Here is a 21,983-nt window from a genome sequence, read left to right as displayed (position 1 = left end):
GAGAAAGGGCACTGTTGAACTGAATTAGTAAACAGCGTACTGACTGTCTCAGAGTTTGTTTGCTCTTGTCCTTGTGTGTCGCTGTGTGTCGACTCACAGTGGCAGACCTGTCCAAAGCGAAGAGGGACTTGGAGGCTACGCTGAAAGATGTTCTTCAGGCCATGAGGTCTAGTCAGCAGACCGGCTCTGATTCTGTCACTGCTAGCAGTATGAAAAGCTTGTCTAATGTGAGTATCTAAAAACGTTAAGATACAATTCTTTATTTCATTTTTTGTCCTCTCACAGCTACACAACTATGTCTGTTATACCTTACTAAAAGGGTTTTTTTTTTCTTTTTTTGCCAAAACAGATTTTTGTCCAAAAACCTTCTTTTCAAAAGATGTTTTAAGCACAAAAAAAAAGTCAAAAAAAGACCATCATTTTTTGAAGGTTGCAATATTGAAATTGGTGCGTTAAAAGTAGTGACAAAGTTGCTAAGCTAACAACAGTGCAGTTAACAATAGCCGCCCCATTGTTGTAAGCTTACTGACTTTGTTGCAGACAACAAAAGAATCGGCAGGTTTGGATTTTTATTGTAGTTATTATTATTATTATTGTTATTATTATTATTAATATTATTATTGAATACCAAGGAATCAAATTTTTACAAAAGTCAGAATTTTTAATGATGATGTTGGCGATCGGTCAGAAAACTGCAGTCGTTGGAGCCCGTATTGGGCTGGGTTGGGTTCAATATGTCCGACATTACATTTTTTTAATTATTATTATTATTATTATTATTTGAAATGTGACAAAGAGTCACAAAAAGAGAAGAAAGCCCTGAGCTTCATTGTTATCTCTGTCGCTTGGTGACGCAATTCAAAACAAAAGCAGCAGGACATTAAAAAAAAGCACCAAATTGTGAGGAAAAATCTTTAGTGAGGCACGACAGAGGAGGATACTGGAACGGCGCTGCAGCGTCAGACATGTGCAACAGGAATTATCACAAGTAGATCAGATAGAAGCCACATTGCTGACAGATGTTGGAAATATGAAAAATGTGCCCTTCCTTTGAAGTTCATGGATAATCATTTCTTGCAAATATAAAACTGATGATTGTGGATGTGTTATTCTGAGGACCATTTAGCACTTGAAGTGAATGAAAATGTTTTTTAATGACTTGTTCTCTTTCCAAGCAGAACTGATTTACAACCGCAAATTTTCTGGCCAATTTGAATTTATTTAATATTGTCTCTAATCCAACAGAGACAGAATTTATATATACTGGCTTATGTGTGTCGTTAATGGCTCTAGAATGTCTTTCGACTTGCTATGAATGTCTGCTGAGTGATCATAACTGCCTGCAGCTGGAGGTTTCTCTTTGTCACCATAAAACTCCGGTCACAGGGTTTTTTCATCACATTTGTCGCAGACCTTAAACAGGGTTGATGTTATTTAGCCAGTTTTTAAAGTCTTTTAATAACAGAACTCAAAATCTCATGATCATATCAGTAAAAATGTCAATACCAATCATTCCTTCAGCCTTTCACTTGCACTGAATTCTTGTCCTGAACTGTAGAGCACAGAGGAAGGGTAGCTAAATCATTTGTCAGCGCAAACACACCCCTGGTTTTACCAGCCCTTTTATTCTTATTGTTTAAATCAACATGAAATGTTTGCTAATGGTTCGCAACCTGGACTAGTAGATTTCCGATCGGTATTAGCAGCCTAGCATAAGTTAAATACAGTGCATGAAGTAAAACCTCTCACAACTGATGACAATAAAATACCCATAGTGAATAAGACTGGACCGGGCACGTCCCACCGGGAGGAGGCCCCGGGGAAGACCCAGGACACGCTGGAGGGACTACCGGTATGTCTCTCGGCTGGCCTGGGAACGCCTCGGGGTTCCTCCGGAGGAGCTTGAAGAAGTGGCTGGGGAGAGGGAAGTCTGGGCCTCCCTTCTGAAGCTGCTACCCCCACGACCCGACCCCGGATAAGCGGAAGATGATGGATAGATGGATGGATGGTGAATAAGAATTCAGTTAGAAATTAGAGATTCAGTGTAAAATAGTGGGCCTCCTTAAAAACAGTGATGAACGCACTGCAAAAATGCAACATTTTACCAAATGTTTTTGTAGTTTAATTATCTTAAAACACTTAAAATGAGGCAAAACAAATTCACAAGTAACTTTTTAGTGAAATGTAGGAACTAAATAATTTCCTAAAATGTATGAAAAAGTACTATTGACACTGGCAGATCAAGACATTTTCCCAGGTTATAAGTGAGACAATCTGCCAGGGTTTGTTGACACAAAACAAGCTCCAATATCTTTCTGAAAACTTCCTTGTAAGCTAGTTTTATTTTATGTCAAGTGTGCTAGGATACTTGCTCTTGAAACTAGACCAAAAACACTTGGTAAGAGGGACAAAAAAAGAGAAAGTGATGTGCTCAATCTTCCTGGTCTTAGTCAGGACACAAGCAGCAGCTTTCTGGATTAGCTCCAGCTGGAGGATTGATTTTTTTTAGGCAGACCTGTAAACACTCTGTTGCAGTAATCAATGCCACTAAACTCATTTATGAGTTTCTCTAGACTTTTCTAAGGCATTATACATTCTTTTAACCGTAATGTTCTTCAGGTGATAGAAGGCCGACTTTGTAGCAGTCTTTATATGACTGGAGGTTCAGGTCAGAGTCCATCATAACACACCGATTTCGGACATGATATCTAGTTTCTAGCTGTAGTTACTGAAGCTGTATGCCGACACTTAATCGTTTCGCGTTAGATCAAGAAATAATCATTTCAGCTCTGTCTTGGACACAGCTATGAATTCAACACGCTAGAATGTCACAACTTTTTAGTAAACTGTGTGATGCTGTGCGAACTCTAGTGGAGCCAACTGGACATTGTCTGGAAAAAAAAACCCAAAGGTAACCATCATCCTCCTATCATTAACTGTTGTCATAGTTTTTGTCAGTTTCGCCAGTAGTAACATCCTGCTGTTGGTTGCGTGCAATGCGAAAAAAATGTCTCCGTTGCAGTTTTGCAAAATACATCTGTTTCTATGCGGCTGAAAAACAACTCATCCTTGTGCAAAGACATTTCATCAAAAAATGGGAGTTTTTTTTTCCAAAATTTGCACGTTTCTATTGAGCTAATTTGTTTTTGTAATTTCTATTTGCACAATTCTGTGGTTAATGGAAACACATATAGTGAAGACTTTCTAGTTATCCAGCAACACAAATACTCACGGCCCCCCAGACTGCATTATGTAAAAGAGTATCAGGTCAGTGTTGTAAAACCTTTACTGCATGGTGGTGATTGTTGGTAAAACTAGACCACAATTAAAAGATTGAAATTTACTAGACATTTATTTCGGTGATGTGTGTTTTCAAACGTCTGACTGGAAAGGCTTCAGCTGGTGTTTTTGTGCTGCATTCTAACTGTTCTCTCTCTCTCTCTTCCTCTCTCTCTCTCTCTCCATCTCGCCTCAGGTTTTAGATGCGAGCAGCCTAGGTGGGCAACCCTCGGCTGACCTCAACTCTCAAATCCATCAGCTGCTGGGCCGAAACGAAGAGCTGAGGCAGGAACTGAAATTGGCTCGCGAGGAGGCGAGCAGCAGCCTCGGTGAACTCGTCAGAGCCAAAGAGAAGGTACGACGAGGTGAAAAACCACCGGAGCCCACGGGAATGTTTTCTTTTTTTCGTTTTTATAGCCAATAATGGCACTCTTTGATTTTTGGCTGTTGCCAACATGTGCTGGTTCCCTTTCACTTAACAAGAGAAAGGAGGTAAACAAACTTGTGTTTTGGGATTTTATTTAGATTCGGTTTAAAAGTTCTAAAATGCGAAAGTCTGCAGCAAATAAACTTTTAATGAAGACCATGGGCCAGAAAACACAGCTTGCAAAATGTTTGTGAGGTTCTTATGTCTGAAAGATAGAAAAAATGTTGAGTATTAAACTGTTTTGTTTGTTTGTTTGTTTGTTGTGTGGTTTTTTTATTTTCCTGCCATTGCTATTCATTCATGAAGTTGTTAAACAGTCAGTTGTTTTCCTGTCCTTTGTGGACTAAAGGTTTGGGATGTTCCAGAATGCTTCTTTTGTTTTCCTCTAGAACTTCCAGAGGATCCCACAGAGATACATTAAGCAACAAATTTGGGTGAAGATTTTTAAACGAAAGTGGGTTGTGTTGAAAAGCTTGACCGACGGGTTGTGTTTTGATGCCTTCGTCTGTCAGGTGAGCCATCTCCAAAATGAGCTGGAGCTGCTCAAGAAGTCAGGCGGAGGTGGAGTCCTCCCTCGACCTCTGACCCTCCCCGAAGGCCTGGGCCCCAGCAGCACCGAGGTCATTAGCTCCTTGAACGAGTATGCTGTTCGACTGCTTCAGGTCCGACCTCGTTTCTTCTCAGTTCTCTGACTTCGATGATTGTAACCAAAGTAACCAGAGTCCGTTTAAAAATCCTCGTCTACTCTTGTTTAGGAGCTGAAAAACAGGGAGGAAAAAGGCAAGAAACTTTTAGAAACCCTGGAAGAATACAAAGAGAAGTTTTCTGTCATAAGCCATCAACAAGGACTCCTCTATAAGGAATATTTAAGGTGGGCTAACTTCACTAATTTAGAAGGCAAACTGTTGTAATGAGCTGGCGATAATGTTGTTGTTCTGTTTGATAGTGAAAAGGCAGAGTGGCAAAAAGAGAAGGAGACTTTCACAAACACGAAGAACAAGCTGGATGAGCAAAAGCAGGTGGACGATGTGAAAATTCAACAGTTCAACGTAAGTCCCACAAATGATTTGCTGGAACATGAATAGAAATCTTATTGCCTATTTATTTTCTTTTTTATTGTTGTACACCTAAAAATGAAAACATCATTCAACTTAAAGTCAATTTTTTTTAGCTGAATATTTTTTAAAAACAAAAACAGGAAAGATATTTTAAAGTGTTTGCGAGCTACGGAGTCAAACCAGAGATCAATAATGTATCAAGACGAAGACAAAATGATTCCAAATGCGACATCGTTAGCATCTCATCTTAGCATTTAGCATGATTAGCACAAATACTAATGAACTGTGCTTTTGTGCTTTTAAATGAACTGTGAGACTCTAGTCTCCTAATCCATTTTGTTCTGTTTTATAAAGAATTGCCCCGTTGCTGGAAGTCTTCCAGCTACCTGGTGTTGGCTTATGTCTTGCTGTCTTTTTATCTGGCAGCCTGATTAAACAGTTGAAAATGCAGTTTCCTTTTAAATTACTTCTGTGCTGTCTCCAACTTTATTTTATAACACCTCACTGATGCCAAAAAAAAACATCCTTCTGTAGCAACTCTCACTTCAAGGAGACTTCCATCAAAATTGGTCGGTTCCTTTTCCCAAGCGATCAATCGGTGCATCTTCGTTTTTTTGTTTTATTTTTCTTTGTTTGATTCATGTAGGCTTTTTTTTTTTTATTATTATTATTCGACGTTATTGAGAACATGTAGTACTGAAGTGCCACTGACCAAATCTCAATAGATTTCCTTTCACCCTCGCCAACTTGAAACATACATCAGGGAGAACACGCTCATCCCCCGAGACTTACTGCAACACAGCTTGGATTGTACAAACTTCAACATGCGCCGCAACCGAATCTCCGTGTTTACACAAGTCAGAACAAAAAAAGAAGCGTGTAAGAAAACAAGCAACGGCACATGCGAGCGAAGAAGTAGTTAGAACCGTGACATTAATTTCACGTGTGTTTCGTCCGTCAGGAGCTGCTGGACACACTTCACAGAGACCCCGAGGAAATCAGGAGGCAGCTGAGCGAGGCGTTCCGCAAGCTGACCGTGCTGAGGGTCAACGAGAAGAAACTGACGCGCCGCTACTCCACTCTGCTGGAACGGGAGCAGCTCCTCCGCAAGGAAAACGGCAAGCTGAGGGACGAGAGCAGCCGCATGCAGGCCTCTGTCCTCCAGAGGATGGGCTACCTGCAGAGGTACAAGGTATGCACGTCCTGATTTACCTGTTTCACTGTCAAATGGGGGCAAATCAGCTGGAAAACATTCAAAGCTCACAGTAAAAACACAAGTACAAGAGGAATTCTGATACTTGGTTCAGCATTTTCTGCGTCCTCCTTAATTTTGCTTCCCATCAAAGAAGAGAATATCTTTGCCAAATTTGTCATTCTGCATCTTATCAAACAGCATTTTTTCTTTTTAGTTTATGTTTGTAGGAAGGACTAGGTTGCCCTCCTCCACCCTCAACCGCCCCATAAATCTTACATTCGGTCCAACAGAGGAGACATTTTTTCTCGAAGACAGCATCTGGAGGTTGGATATCAGAGTTTAAACTTATCAACTTGGCGGAGATGCCAACTATTTTTCAAACTGGTTTTGTAAACAAAACTCTTACTTTTAGAGTCTAGAATGCTTTACTTGAATTCCTTCCCTTTCCCCGTGTACCAAAAAGAATTGGATGTCACCCAGCACACCTAATCTGTTCCCCACACCCACTCCCAAACTCAGATGATGGTCATGAATCACCAAAACAAAAACTGATATGGAAAGAATCCAGATATCTTTCAACACTAGCGATAATGAACACTGATTTAAAGAAAGCTTTTGATACAATGAATCATGAAATCCTACTTAAAAAATTAGAACGCTATGGAATTAGGGGAGTAGTTTCTGACTGGATGAGGAGTTATTTAAAGAGCCGGAAACAATTTGTGAAATTGGGAGATGTGGAATCTGATTGGCAGGAGACTGTCTGTGGAGTACCACAAGGATCAGTATTGGGACCAGTTTTATTTAATCTTTATATAAATGATATCAGTAAAGTGTCCAATGTATTAAAATTTATCTTATTCGCTGATGACACAAATATTCTAGCTTCAGGAGACAATTTAGAGCATCTTCTCTCAACAGTCACTTCAGAGATTAGTAAGTTAAAGATATGGTTTGACCATAACAAATTATCCCTAAATTTGGACAAGACGAAATTCATGGTCTTTGGGAACTGTTATAAAAATACTGAAATCCAAGTTCAAATAGAGGACGTAACTCTAGAAAGGGTTTTTGCTAATAAGTTCCTCGGTTTAATAATAGATGACAAAATCAGTTGGAAACCTCATATTCAACATTTACAGAGTAAACTCAGTAGAAGTATATCCATATTGGCTAGAGCTAGACATGTATTGAATGCTAAATCACTTCATATTCTATATAACTCTCTGATTTTACCATATCTATCATATTGCTGTGAAGTGTGAGGAGTTAATTACAAGAGCTCTTTACATCCGGTAACCGTCCTACAGAAACGAGCCATTAGAATCATCCATAATGTTGGTTATTATGAGCGTACAAACCCGCTCTTCATAATATCCAGAATTCTCAAATTTGACGAGCTTGTAGAATTTAAAATGGCTCAATTTATGTTCAAGGTATCTAAAAAGTTGTTACCTGAGCACATACAGAGCACGTTTTCTGAAAGAGAAGGGGGGTATAACTTAAGGGGTCACTCAAACTTCAAGATCCGCAATTTTAGAACAACAAGAAAAAGCTTCTGTATTTCAATTAAAGGTGTAAAGTTATGGAATAAGTTACATGAAGATTTAAAACAAAGCAATAGTTTAACACAATTCAAAAGAAAGTACAAAGAGGTCATTTTCAATAGATACACACAGGGGGACAGAAAGCAATAAGGTGTGTATTGAAGATAACAACTTGGTGTCAGGGTTTAGAAAGATAAACCAGCATAAAATGGGAAAATGTATAGGTAAATATTAGTAACTGTTACTTCTGACTGCCACTTTGATTTAGATTTTTTTTTTAATGACAGTAGGACTCTAAAGTCTCAAGTGTTTAGGGGTAGGAGTTTATAAGTTCTCACTTCTTCCTACCCCATTTTGAGCATGATATGTTAACTGAAACTAAAAATCTGTATTTTCTCTTCTTATGCACTTCTTGTTACTGTGCACTATTTTATTTTTTTATTTGTATCATGTTCGAATAAATTTCATTTCATTTCATTTCATTTCACTGTGAAAATACTCAAGGAGAGACCTTAAACGGCACTTAACGAGAACCTCTCACATCACCCGGGTTCGTCACATGGTCCCGAGAGTGTCTATGACAACGTTCAGCACTGTCCACCAGGGCAGCCAGAAATGTAACCCAACACTACACAAATCTTTACAAGGGGAACGCATTCATCTCTTCCGTTCGAAAACACACTGGAGGTCACTGGGTGTACGTTCCACTTTGATGGGCAAAGACATGGTAGACGCGTCTTCTGTGGTTAAATGGCTCCACAGTTTTTGAGAGGAAGAGATGAGAGAGTCAACAGGGATGAGAAATCTCTCCCCCAACCCTTGACCTACGGCCACTGATTTAGGCCAAATGTGCTTTCGCTTTAGAAGCTAAAATACTGGAAGGAAGCAATTAACCGTCCTGTTGGGTGTGGCCACTGAACAGTTCAATCAATAGTCACTGTAAAGCATTGTTTCACTATTTGTCTTTTTAAAACACGAGTAAAGAAATTATGCCGTTGACAGTTTACCGTTGAATCAACATCTCACCCTTTCTTTTTGTTCCAAAGGAAATGGCTGCCTATAAGATAACAGCCCTGCAGAAGGCCTTGGACGACAGCGTGCCTGCATCAGAACTTGAGAGAGCCAATAAGCAGTACACCGAGCTAACAGTCAAGTACAGAGATGTGCTCCAGAAGGACAGCCTACTTGTACAGAAAACATCCAGCCTCCAACATTTAGAGGTAGTAAGACATATTACCAACTCAAAACTTTCCTCTTTAACCAAATGCTACTCTTTCACTTCTTTAAGTGTCCCTGTCCGTCGCTCCCATCTTCAGATTTTCGACTCTTTCAAAGTATATCTTTTCTGGAGTTTCTTTTTGTTAACGTTTTTTATTTGATTTTGGCAACTTTTTCACTCATTTTCTTGCCAAGTTGTAACCATCCAAGAATTTGTGGGAGGACGTGCAAAGATTCTAAGTAGATTTGAAGCTGTTCTTGTCTTTAGAACTGTATTTTTGTTCTGTCACTTAAACCAGAAACAATCGTAGCACGTTACATTATTTCTAGTGGCGTGCTGAACTCTTCCAATGCATCCTTGTGATTCTGTCCAACATCCCAGAGCGAGAACGAGTCTCTACGGGAACAAATCTCTGCCGTCAATAAGGAGCTGGAGATCACAAAAGAGAAACTCAACACGTTGGAGCAAGCATGGGAGACCGTCGCTTCAGTCGGTAAACAAACAGGGGGAGCTCACTCCAGTCATTTGCATCTTGAAAAAAAGAGATGATAGATCTTAATTTGTTTACTCGGAAATCGTGTTACAAAACTATTTGTTCTGCATAACAGTTGAGACATTCAGTTGCGACCCAATGAGAGTTTCGACACAGCTTCCCTTAGCTGTTCAGCCCAAATCCTTCAGGGGTGAAATCTGAGGTCGTCATTGCTATAAACAAAACAATTGCAGGATTCTGGCGATGCCACACAACATGGCCACAGCAGAGGTTTCCCACAGGAGGAGATGACAGTGTTTACATCTGTGGAGTCACAGTTCCTCTGTTCCCCTCTGCTGCCCTGCCAGCGACCGTTGCTGTAATAGGCTCGGTGGTTGCAAGGCGGCTTATGTACATTTAGCCGCATTGTTGGCATTAATTGGGGTGTGAGCTGTGGCTCGAGTTGTTATGATGTTTTTGTCACAACAGTGAGAATGTCAGGTTAAGAGTCATTATACGTGCAAGGGGTTTCGGAGGCCACTCTATAGCAACCGCATCCAGAACTGCAGTGCCTTGCAAAACCGTTGACGCTGGTGGAAATTGTAAAAAAATCAAAGTAGCACATAATTGTGACATGGAAATAAAACCATATGTGCTTGTTTCTTTGATTCTCCTAAAAATCCAAAATCCAACTCAACCGCCTCTTCTTTTTTTTTTTTCGGTAGAAGTCATAGAATTAGTAAATTGAATCCTCCTGTTTGTAATGCAATCTCAGTATAAATCAAGGCGTTCTGTGAAGTCCTCAGAGGTTTGTTAGAGAGAATTAGTGAACAAACAGCTCTGAGGAAAGAGCTGGAAACGCACCAAAGCAGATCAGAGATAAAGTTTTTGACAACATATTACAAAAGCTCTGTTCTGTCCTCCACGTAACAAGCTGAACCGACAGGTCAGGAAGGTTGAGCAATAGTTAGAGAAAACGCCGAGAGGAATTCCAAAGCTTCAGAGCTCAGGTGGGACTGATGACAACAACAACAAACAATTAAGTGATTTAAATCAAAGAATATTCAAATCCTTCAATGGCCTAATCAAAGTCAAGACTTAAATCTCACCAAGAATCTGTAGCAAAATTCAAAAACGGAGGAAAAATAGAAGGTTTTAATCCAATCTGGTTGAGCAGGATCCATTTTCCAAAGAAGTATGGACTCAGTTTTGGTCTTTAGATGTGTGAATCTGGTGGAAACACACAGTGGGTATGGAAAGTATTTAACCCCTTCAAATTTTTATTGTAGCAATTTGCTACAATAAAAAAAATAATAATTATTTCTCATGATTGTACACTCAGCATCCCATCTTGACAGAAAAAAACCAGAAATTCTGACATTTTTGTAAATATATGAAAAACTGAAATATCACATGGCCATAAGTATTCAGACATTTTGCTGTAATGCTCTATTAAACTCACATGCTGTCCATTTCTTCTGATCCTCATGGAGGTGGTTCTACTCCTTCATCGGAGTCCAGCTGAGTTTAATTAAACTGACTGGACTTGAATAAGAAGGACAAACACCAGTCTATATAAGACCTCACAACTCACAATGTATGTCAGAGCATTTAGCAAAACTGAATACTTTCCGTACCCACTCTACATCATAGCAGGTTTAGGTTTTGTTGCCGTGAATGTGTTTGTTTTTGTGCTGATGGGTTTTTTTTCCTCATACCACCTTTTAAAGTATTTATTTAGGGGAGAGATTCTCAAACGTTTCAGTCCAAAAATAGGGCCAGAGAGTGCCGACCCCATGCTGGCAACCCCCATAAGATACAGATAATTAATTCACTCTATTTATTTAATAAATGCCTACAGAGTGACATTATCATATCCATTTTTAAACATAATTTTTTTGTTTTACAATGACATTCTGTTATCTGATTTTAGCCTGTAAGAAGTCTAATTATCAATGAATCAAATATTGACATAATCGTCATCTAATTTAGTAATTGATTGTTGACTGGAATATACAGAGTCAATAAAGGCCATCCGCTGGAAGAACAACATATTCAAAGCAGTGATTAAGCCAAAACTGCACAAAAAATGCTGCATGCATATTACATTTAAGATACAGTAAAAAAAAAAAGTTCTTTGTCTGTAAATATGTTTTACCCAGGACTAAAGTTGCAGTTTTTGCTTCACTTGCTACGAATCCATAAAAACAAAATCTCCTTTTAAGAACCTTTTGATATCCATCTATTAATCAGTTAATCCAAAAAATAATTACCAGGTCAGCCCTACACACTGTAACGATGTGAAGTCGAGCTGAAAGGCCAGAGCTTTTCACATGTTAATAATAGAAGTAATTTTTTTTTTTGTTGCAGATGCATGTTTTTCTACAAATGACCAAGTGTAGCCAATAAAACGTTTAGTTTCTTATTTTAAAAAAAGTGAACTGTTTGATTACCTCCATCTTTTAATGTTTTTCTGATATTGTATGAAAAGGCAAAATGCTTAAGAGGTAAATCTTTACCAGAATGTGTCATTTAAAAGAAAATCTAATTACCTTGATAACCGATCGCTAAAATAATCGTTATGGCCTCAATTTAAATATTTAATTGGACATTTATTGGAACATTCATTTATGTCATTGTACATTCACAATTAATTATCTTATGATGCAGTTTTTAACTTTTCTGGCCCTCCATAAACCATCATGATGAATTTGGAAATCATCTGTTGACCCCCAAATGAGTGTCTCGCGACCCTCTAGGGGGTTCCGACACCCCACTTTGGGAACCCTTGAATTAGGGAACACGTGCCAAGTTTACTTTTAACTAAACTTTCCAGTTGTGTGCTACCTTATTTTGGCTTGTCCCAAAAAATCCTTATGAAAAACATTTGCACTTGTGGTTGAAACATGATCAAAACTATAAAGTACAGGAGAGTAAAATATAAAATATTCATTTTTTTGTTTTTCAAAGTTTTTATTCTTGAATTTATTTATTATTTACATCTAAAAAAAATCACTACTTTTTTGAAGAAAATATATAATTATTTTTTTTTTTTACGTTTTACAACTTTGACAGTTAATTAATGGCTCCATCTCGCTGAAACAACTGTGTTTTTTCTTCCTCAGGCTCTGAAACTGGCCTGGCCGAGGGAGACAGGGCATCGATCAACAACGAGGCGATATCCGCTGCGAGACGGATCACAGCTTTAGAGATGAAGGAGCTGAACGAGAGGCAGAGGGCCGAGCATGCCCACAGAATGTACGAACACATGAGGAACTCCCTGAGACAAGTGGAGGAGCGGAACACGGAGTTGGAGTCCAAGTTCTCAGAGGTAAGACACCAAGGAAAACATTAAATTGTTTTTTGTTCTCCCATCTGGCTCTTAATTCATACCAGTCAACACGATCAAGTGATAAACTATTCTAAATGGTATTAGCATCACCTGGCAGGCTCGCCTTGTTATCTAATAAGTGTGTTTTTGCATTATATAAGTACAGCAAAGCCTGTGCGGAAAGACGTTAATGTCATCATTCAGTCAGGCTTATGTCTTGCTGAAACATCTGAGTTTACGTCCGATTGTCTGGAAGACATCACTTTTATCGCTTTCATCCAATGCCTTGTTTTGCTCCAGCTGACCAAGATGAATGTGGAGGCCCAGCGGGTCGAGCGGGAACTAAGAGATAAACTGGCAGGCGCCAGCAGCAAAGCCGCCTGCGATGCCGACAAGGCCAGGATCACAGAGCTGGAGAAGGCCGAGGCCGAGCTGCGCCTCGAGGTCTCCAAGTGCGTCTCGAAAGTGTCCCGTTGTCTTTCTGTTCTTGATTGCTGCTATCTTAATAAACTGCTGCTGACTTTGGTAATTAATTGCTGAGGTGAACATGTTTTTGCAATCCTCCCAAAGAAAAGATGGTTCCTGACTGGACCTGAAGAATTTACCTTGGGTAGGAATCAATGCTAATAAATTCATTGATATCAAGACTTTACCAGTCTCTTGTTAGGTTGTTGTTAAAACTGTAAAAAAAATGAGGATTGGTGCAGCCGTGCCTGTTAGAGACGTCTGCCTCCAGCTGAAACGCTTCAGGTTTAGTCTCACCTTTTGCCTTTTCTCGTCATGCTGATAGTAAATCCACTCGTCCACTTTTATTTATGAGTGAAGATAGATTAGAGAAGTACCAAGCGGTGTGTGTGTATGTTTCTTCTGCAGGCTGCAAGAAGTCTCAGACGTGGCTTTGTCTCAGGTCTCCGCTCTGCAGGCCCGACACAAGTCCAAAGACAACGAAGTCGAGGCTTTAAGGAGACAAATACTGGATTACCAGGTAACCAGGAGTTGCTTTTGTATCAAAAAATGTTAAAAGTTGACAGGATTTTCAAAAATACAACTCAGTTATTTTTTGTAATTGGAAGACGTATTTGAGAGTACCGTAATCAAAATTCTTCCAATTCTTGTGTGGTCTTCTGAGGGTTCTCAGAAGACCACACAATTGTAATCTTTCAAAAGATGAACACATAAAAATGCAATTAAAATAAATATTTTTTTTGCTCTATTGTTAATTCCTAATGAGGTAATCAGCCAGTGGATCTTAAAACAAATTAAATAAATTAGAAGAGATATCCCCCATAATGGAAAACGATATGTACCGTATTTGTTTCTGGGTTTCCACCAGCCCTCCACTGCAGCGACTCCTCATAGCTCCTTCAGACTAGCCAGCAGTAATTAGCAAACACCTGGTGGAACTGCACATCTGCTGAGGGCATTATAGGAGCTACTTCTCAGTGCAGTGTTGTTGAAGGGTTAATAGAGGAGCCGTGTTGAGAGGACTTCCTGAAGGTGGAGTTTTAAAAGGAACAGGAGCTTCTGAAAGAGAAAGGGGCCCAATTTCAAATTACAAAGTCAAATTTCTTGAAGTGATATTTGACATATATACAGCATTTTAACATTGTAAAATGCTGTATATATGTCATATGCAGCATTTTTTTATCGTTTTATTGCACTATAAAATGCTGTGTAGCTGGGAAAACCATATTACTAACCATTCTTGTTTTTCCTCAGTCTCAGTCGGATGAGAAGGCTCTGATAGCAAAGCTCCACCAACACATGGTGGCGCTGCAGCTCAGTGAGTCGGCGGCTCTGGGGAAGCTGGAGGCCGCCGCCTCTCACATACAGCGGCTGGAGGCCAACATGCTGCGCGCCGAGCAGCGGCTGGACGCCAGCGAGCGAGCGCTCTTCCTCGCCCGCCAGGAGGGCCGCCACCGCGCCACACACCTCCGCCAGACCGTCCAGGCGCTCCGCAGGCAGTTCGCCGGGGCGCTGCCCCTCCGGCAGCAGGAGAAGTTCTCCCTGGCCACGCTGAAGCTCCAGGAGGACCGAGCCAAAGCCCAGGAGGAGAGGAGGGCAGCTGAGGAGGAGAGGCGGAGGGCAGAAGGAAGAGCCCAGGAGCTGGAGGAGAAATTGCGAGGCCTGGAGGAACTCATCTCTACCCTGAAGGACGTGAAGGGCGCCCACAAGGTCAGTGAGCGGGGGGAGAAAACCAGGAAAACAAAGACATCTGCCGCGTTCATTGGGTTGTACTTGCTCGACTGAATTCTGCTTTTACCTGAAACAGGTAATGGAGTGGCACAAGAGGATGGAGGAGGCCCGCCTCCAGGAGCTGAGGAAAGGGAGGGAGCTGGTGGTCCAGAAGGAGGAGATCAGCTACCTGAAGAAGCTGGTGGAGGAGCAGGACCGCACGGTCCGCTTGCTGGAGGAGGACATCGTCCAGCTCAACTCTGTGAGGACAAACCTTCTACAAGTTCACAACTCTTCTCAAACTCTGTCAAAAGAAAACTACTTTTTATAAATATCATACAGAGGGCTGGGTAATATGGCATTAAAATTAAATCTGACTCTTTTTTTTTTTTTTTTTTCTCACACCAGATGCGATTTCTGGTTTCATTCAAATTTCTTTTCTTGCTTTCTTTTCTAAAAGAGAAATTAGAAATGTATTTTTTAAAATAAATCCTCTTGTGAGTTTTATGGCAGAGTATCAGAGTCAAGCTATGAGAATTTTTGTTTAACTGCGAGAATATGGTAATAATATCTGCAGATTTTACCAGAAGGACGTCTTAAAATCACAAGAAACGAGAAACAGTTTGGATAATTAATTTCTTGTTATTGTTTGTGTGGGGGTTCTCAGAATAGAACATCATTATCCTAATATAACAACTGTGATCTTGTAATATTATGACTTCATTCCCATAATTAAAGAAAAAAAAATCTTAGCCCAACACTGATATTTTTCCGAATATGAAATAGAAGTTGAAAAACACGCTTATCAAACAAGATGGCTGCCGTGGATGTGCTGACATCACTCTGAACTATGGAAACCCCTTTCAAAAAAAATTCATATTTTCCAGAAATTAAATCAATTGAATGTATCAAACTGATGTATCTCCCAGGCCTGATTGTACATAAAATATAATAACCATTACTCACTGGCGAACACGGCTGTCTAACATTTTCATTCTAATAAGCTTCAGGAAGAGCGTCAGCTGGCGTGGGACCAGCGGGAGGTGGAGCTGGAGCGCCAGCTGGACCGCTACGAGAAGCAGCACACCGAGATTCTCAACAGAGCTGAGAAGGTAAAGCAAGATTTGGAAGGTTTATTGATGAAATGCTTCCATTTTGTTAAAAGCCAAACTTATCTTGTAAGAAACCAGTTGGACGTTAAACTTTAATCGATGTGCCCTCTCATTGTTTTTTTTTTTTTTGTTTCTTTTTGTTAGGTTAAGGAAGAGGAAGGGCCGCTCCCAGACCCAGCGCTGCCTCTGGCTCATCAGTTAGAATTTGCTTTGGCTAAAATCAAAGAGCAGGTTCGCACCATCTCGGAGCTTCAGGGAACATGCAGAAGTTTGGACAAGGTAACCGATTCGGCCACAGCTCATGCATACGGAGGACTGAAACTGATAGAATTAGAAATAAAAGCAGAAATATATGAGAGCCGTTAACTGAAACACACATTCTGTCTTAGCATCCACACGAAAAAGAATAAAGTCTGGAGTTATAGCACTATTTTCTAATAAAGTTACTAAACTTTAGCTCACTGATAAACTGGTCTCCATCTTTGTTGAAGTCAGTAGAGTGTAATTCTAACCAATCAATCGGTCTTAAGACTCCGCCCCTCCTCATCTGCATAACGAGGCAGAATGCATAAGGTAATAAGAGGATATATATATATATATAGATATACATATATATAGATAGATATCTATAGATATACATATATATATATCTATAGATATATCTATAGATATATATATATAGATAGATATCTATAGATATACATATATATAGATAGATATATCTATCTATATATGTGTATATATATGTATATGTTGTAAAGTCAGGAACCATATTTGTTGTAAAAACAACTAATATATAAGGAAAAGAAAAAAAAACCTTTTTTGACAAAAATGTATTTAAAAGGAAAAACAACAAATATATATTTCTGCTTTTTATTTTTTATATCATCTTTGGTTCCTCATTCACACAATCAGGAGGCTTGACCCTTAAGAGATCTTTTAAACTTAAAGAAATTTGAATACCATAATGCATCATTTTATTATTAGTTGTTTTTAAGGAAAAATAGTTTCGAAATGAACAACAAATTGTTTGCTTCCTAAACTCTGCTGGTCATTTTCCCACCTTAAATGGGTAAAACTACGTTAACCTGAAATAAAAATATAAGACTATATTTACATTTTCTAAGTATTTTAACAATTTCAAGGCAGGTTTATTTACATAGCTGCACTGATTTAGGTTTTCTACCATGTAGTCCAGAAAAGTCTTCTGAATGAGATTTTTAATATCAAATTGAATTGAATTGTTCATGTTTGAATCCCTACTTTAAAACTTTGCCAATAAGCAGAAACTGAAAGAGAGCGAAGTGGCTCTGTTGAAAGCAGAGCAGAACATTGTGTCGAGGGACAAGGTGATCAACGAGCTGCGTCTCCGGCTCCCGGCGGCCGCCGACCGCGAGCGTCTGCTTGCTGACCTCAGGAAGAATGAAGAGGACCAGCCGAGCAGTCAGGCTGCCCTCAAGCTGGCGCACCAGACCATCAAAGATCTCCAAAGTCGACTCGACAAGAAGGAAGATGTGCTGAAGAAATACCAAAACCAGCTGGCTCAGGCCAGACAGGTGAAACTATGATGTTGACTGATGACTAGAAAGGATTTAATTTTGTGGAAAAAAAAGAAAATCTATGGACACTCTACTGTTTTTCATTCCTTGCCTCACACACTGTTGGCCCTAGGATCAAGAGGAGATGATAAAAAGACATCAGGAAGAGTTGAGAATATTACATCAGAAGCTGGACCTGCACACAGACACCTCTCTGGATCAGTTCAAACAGACAGCAATGGTACGTTCAGGCTCTCCGTTTAAAAAGACTCCGCTTTCTGAGTTAAATATAGTTACTTATTTGTGCTATAAAAAGCCACTTGACATTAAAAATAAGTATTTATTCAGTCTCTGAACACTTGCCAAACAGTTTAAGCGTGTATTATTTAAGGAAGCGACAACTATTGGGTTTAAAAGATCCCTGTTTGTGTTCAGGAGTTGATGAAGAAGCCCGCTATCAGAGTGCCGACGCCTAAACACCTGGAGCGCCTGGCTGAGTTGGAGCAGACGGTGGCTGAGCAGGATGCATCACTCAGCTCTGTCACAGAGAAGCTGAAGCTGACCGCAGCCGAGCTGGAGCAGCACCGGATCGCCATGGAGATGCAGGCTAAGAAACATGCTGCGGAGATGGCAAAGTAATCATCCGCCACTAACTGTTTTTACAGAGAGCTGTCATGTGTTACACTTTTACAAAAAAACATAGATGTTTTTCAGTGAGCACATAAACATAAATAGGCTCAACACTTTGTCACAAAATACATGTAAAAAAAAAAAAATATATATATATATATATATATATATATATATATATATATATATATATATATATATATATATATATACACACATATATTCAGCACTCTTAATCCAACTCCTTTGTTTTCTCTTTTTTTAAAGTTCAGTAAAATAAGCAAAGTTAAGTCATGTCAACCGTTTTCCATAGAAGGTCAAAGGCAATCTTTTGCCCTGGTTCTGTGCATTACAGGGAAGCATCTCTGCTTTGATCCAAAGAACGTTGATCCAGCCGTTTTGCGGTTTCTCAGATGCGGAGTGGAAAATTAGATTTGGATTTTTCACTCAATTTAAACTTCTCACCCTATTTTTTTAAGCAGATGGAATCAACTAATTTGAGACTTTGAGGGGAAAAAAGGATTATTTAGACCACTTACTTAGGGTAAATTAAAAGACTAGGTTTTAAGAGGTCAGGAGAAAATCAGATTAAGGAGGTTCATCTAAAGTTTAGTAGAGCATCGGGACACAGTTATGTCAGGCACTGGAGAGCGAGCGCCGAAGCACGTATTGGTAAACACAAAATTCTAACAATGCATTTGAAATAAATCGCAGAACAACACAACTAATTAATCAGATATATAATCAGCCATCTTTGTTCAGATGTAAATCCTGTAGAGAACCTGTCCAGTAGGCTAAGAAACATATTAGACAATAAAAAAAAAGATTTTATAAGTACGGTACGTACTACATAAAATTGTGGGGGCGGTGGGGGGGTCTTCATCTAAAGAATATAAAGTAGAATTTATTATTTTTTTCTCAAATATTTGGAACAAAATGAGTCATCTAACTTTTGCAAAGGAAAAAATATAAATATTGTGCGATGAGGTCAACTGATGGAGCTGGGAAATGAAAGTTTGGTCAGCCGCTTAAACATGTAAAGCAGATAGTTTGAAGCTAGAAAACATTTAATGACTTTTAATTGAAAAAACATGCATATAATTACTGCCTTTAGAATTTAAAGTAAGAGCCACATCTGGTTCCGGAGCCGCTGGTTGCAATTAAAATGTTCATGGGGAGCAAAATTTTTGTGGACCTGGGATTTACTTCTAGTTATGATGCTAACAAAGGGGTGGATTTGTTCCAGGCTGGAGGAGAACTACGTTGCCCAGGTGAAGGCGCTGAGCGGTGAGGTGGAGGACAGGAGCAGCCAGCTGGCTCAGATGGAGAAGGAGATGAGCTTCCTGCGCTCAGAGCTGGAAGCTCAGAAGGAGGCCAACGTTCGCTCCCCGAGCAACACCATGAAAAACCTGGTGGAACGCCTCAAAGCACAACTCACTCAAAAGGAGAAACAGCTCAAGGTCTTTTACCAGTTTGTCTGTTTTTGTTTGACTAATTGCCAATGTGGTCTTCTACTTGATATGTAGAAATTGATAGCTGGAGTATTGTACAGTGAATCTGGAAAGGTTTCACAAGACTTTGTTTATTTCATATTTTGTTTTCCAGCCTTATTCTCAATTGTGTTAAATGAAAGGATAGTATTATGTGTTTTTCAGGCACATAATGCCATTCAACAGTGCAGCTCAGAAGATACCGGATGTTTGCTAATTGCTGCCGTCTAGTCTGAAGGAGCTGAGTGTAGAGTCGCAGGAAAGGGCTCCTCTGTGAGGCAGACGCTCAGAAACTGCATCTCTGAGGAGGAGCTGCACCTCGAAGGCGGGGCTAATCCCACCCATGCGTTTTTCGCAGCTCAGTGGTTGCCATGGGAAATTAAAGGATTCCTCAAACAGGCATGAGAGAAACAGGAGAACACTGCAGATATGATTTTGATGAGGGATTAATATATTAGCATGATGTCAAACTGAAAAAGTTGATTTGACATAATACTGCCGGTTTAATCTTTTTCCATCAAATATTTCACACAAATACTTCATTTTGAGAATCTGGAAAACAAAAATTTTGAGTGTTACGCAAATTTATTAAAAGAAAAACAAGAAATCACACTTACACCAGTATTCACATCCACCGAATTAGGCAGTTTGGTCTGTTCTTCTCTAATGCTTCTGGATCTTTGTTCATCAAGACAATCCTTTCTCAGACATCTACAGTCAATTCCTTAGACGTCATCTTTAGTGTTTGACCTCTGTCAACTTATTTATATATACAGGTCTGTGCCTTTCCAAATCAAGTCCAGGAATCAGGATTTATCACAGGTGGATTCTGTTTAAGATGCAGAAACATCTCGAGGATTATCAGCGGATAAACAAAGATTTTGGAAACTTAAGGAAATGCAATTTCTTGGTTTTCTGATTTTAATCAATTTGCAAAACGCTCCCAAACGTTCTTCCATATTGTCATAATAAAGGGGTATTCCTGTGGAGAATTTTTGAGGGAAGGGTTTTAAATCAATACAATTTTGGAGCAAGGCCACAACACATAGCGCCGCAACAAAATCTGGAAAAAGTGAAACGACGTGAGCGCTTTCCGGATGCACCCTAATCCAATATTTTTGAGGCACGTCTTGTGTTTTGTTTTGGCTTCAGAGCAAAAAGCAGAGATGTTGCTGCTAGAGGTTGCAGCTGTGTGAAACCGATGTGGTCAGACAAGGCCAGTACAAATAGTCCTGGCGTATCACAGCTAAAATGATTGTGTTGTACTTTTGTGTTGATTGAAGAAGATGATTCTGTATGCCTTTGTATGAATCAAACATGATTCTCTGGGCACGGCCAAGGATCAGGCCACCTTTATTGCATTACTGAACGCCAAGATCTGTTTGTTTCATCTCCTGTCAGGCTCTCAGCAAGGCTCTGTTGGAGCTGCGGGCGGAGATGACATCAGCCGCAGAGCAGCAAGTCATTGCTAACGCTGCCCAGAAAGAGCAGAGTCTCAATGTTCAGATGCTGGTGGACAAACACACCAAAGACCTGAAGGTAAGATCAAAGGTGTTTTTTTTTCTTTTTTCTTTGTTTTCTTTTAATCATATGTCGTGGTTTCTTTCCTGTTGATGTAATCAGCTCTAATGAAGCTTTGTTGGATGTTTTAAGTCTTACAAATTGGCATAATGGTTAGAAAGCAGGACCTCTACAAAGCAGCTGTAATTGAATCGCACCTGCTGACAGGCTGCAGTAGAGGCTTCTGGTTTCTATGGAAATTACGTTTGCGATGTTCCTGGATTTAAAGGACCATCAGCATCAATTGGATCGGCCAGTAAGGTGATAGATGGTTAAGATGATTATTTGGTTATACAAATTTTCCTTTTACATTTTTATTTTAAATAACAATTTTGAATAAAATTTTTATTTAAAAATATTTATTTTATTTTATTTATTTTTATTAGAGAGTTGCAATAACCCTTTGAAGAGTTTTTCATTAATATGAGTTACAAAATTAAATTTTTCCATGTATTCATCCAAATATTTCTTATTTTACAAATAAAAAATATGATAAAAACTGGATTCTAAAAGGAACATTTTCAGCTCAAGAATTAAGATCTTAAGTAATTTTTTAATTTTTTTTTTTGCAGACACGGGTACAGGAACTGAACGAAGAACTTCAAGCTGCAAAAGAGTCGGCCAAAGCAGCCAGGAGCAGAGAGAACGTTCTGAAAGAGGAGGTCGAAGGACTAAACCAAGACTTCCAGAAATATCAAAGAACTCAGAGACGACTGCAGGCCGAAAAAGCAGAAAGAGAGCAAGAAGTGGTGGAGCTCAAGCAGCAAGTAAAGAGGCTCACCAGCACCATGCAGGTACGTAGCTATATGCACTGAATCGTACAGCTGCGATTTAGCACTGTACGAATCGTAACTGTACGAATCGTAACTGTACGAATCGTAACTGTACGAATCGTAGCTACAATCTGAAGAGAGTGTTGAGTCACACAATCTTCAGTGTGACTCAAGATT

The 21,983-nt window shown here is 39.5% G+C and overlaps 1 protein-coding gene across 4 annotated transcripts in view; it reads left to right on the top strand.

Moving 5' to 3' along the window:
- Window positions 1–21,983, top strand: part of cep290 (centrosomal protein 290) — a 54,803-nt gene that overhangs the window by 14,309 nt on the left and 18,511 nt on the right. For 3 of the 4 annotated variants that reach the window (XM_044123991.1, XM_044123993.1, XM_044123990.1), the window contains 21 exons: window positions 100–227; window positions 3,476–3,634; window positions 4,219–4,368; window positions 4,462–4,577; window positions 4,653–4,755; window positions 5,726–5,956; window positions 8,553–8,726; window positions 9,107–9,218; window positions 12,323–12,528; window positions 12,829–12,980; window positions 13,402–13,513; window positions 14,248–14,703; window positions 14,801–14,965; window positions 15,708–15,815; window positions 15,960–16,094; window positions 17,102–17,371; window positions 17,487–17,594; window positions 17,789–17,988; window positions 19,230–19,443; window positions 20,875–21,012; window positions 21,606–21,827. In XM_044123991.1, coding sequence (XP_043979926.1) covers window positions 100–227; window positions 3,476–3,634; window positions 4,219–4,368; window positions 4,462–4,577; window positions 4,653–4,755; window positions 5,726–5,956; window positions 8,553–8,726; window positions 9,107–9,218; window positions 12,323–12,528; window positions 12,829–12,980; window positions 13,402–13,513; window positions 14,248–14,703; window positions 14,801–14,965; window positions 15,708–15,815; window positions 15,960–16,094; window positions 17,102–17,371; window positions 17,487–17,594; window positions 17,789–17,988; window positions 19,230–19,443; window positions 20,875–21,012; window positions 21,606–21,827 — 3,659 coding nt within the window. The remainder of the gene's footprint in view (window positions 1–99; window positions 228–3,475; window positions 3,635–4,218; window positions 4,369–4,461; window positions 4,578–4,652; window positions 4,756–5,725; window positions 5,957–8,552; window positions 8,727–9,106; window positions 9,219–12,322; window positions 12,529–12,828; window positions 12,981–13,401; window positions 13,514–14,247; window positions 14,704–14,800; window positions 14,966–15,707; window positions 15,816–15,959; window positions 16,095–17,101; window positions 17,372–17,486; window positions 17,595–17,788; window positions 17,989–19,229; window positions 19,444–20,874; window positions 21,013–21,605; window positions 21,828–21,983) is intronic. The other variant, XM_044123992.1, reaches the window with a different exon arrangement.

Source organism: Gambusia affinis, linkage group LG08 (assembly GCF_019740435.1).
Source record: "Gambusia affinis linkage group LG08, SWU_Gaff_1.0, whole genome shotgun sequence".
Taxonomy (NCBI): domain Eukaryota; kingdom Metazoa; phylum Chordata; class Actinopteri; order Cyprinodontiformes; family Poeciliidae; genus Gambusia; species Gambusia affinis.
This window is presented reverse-complemented; position numbering and strand designations above follow the sequence as displayed.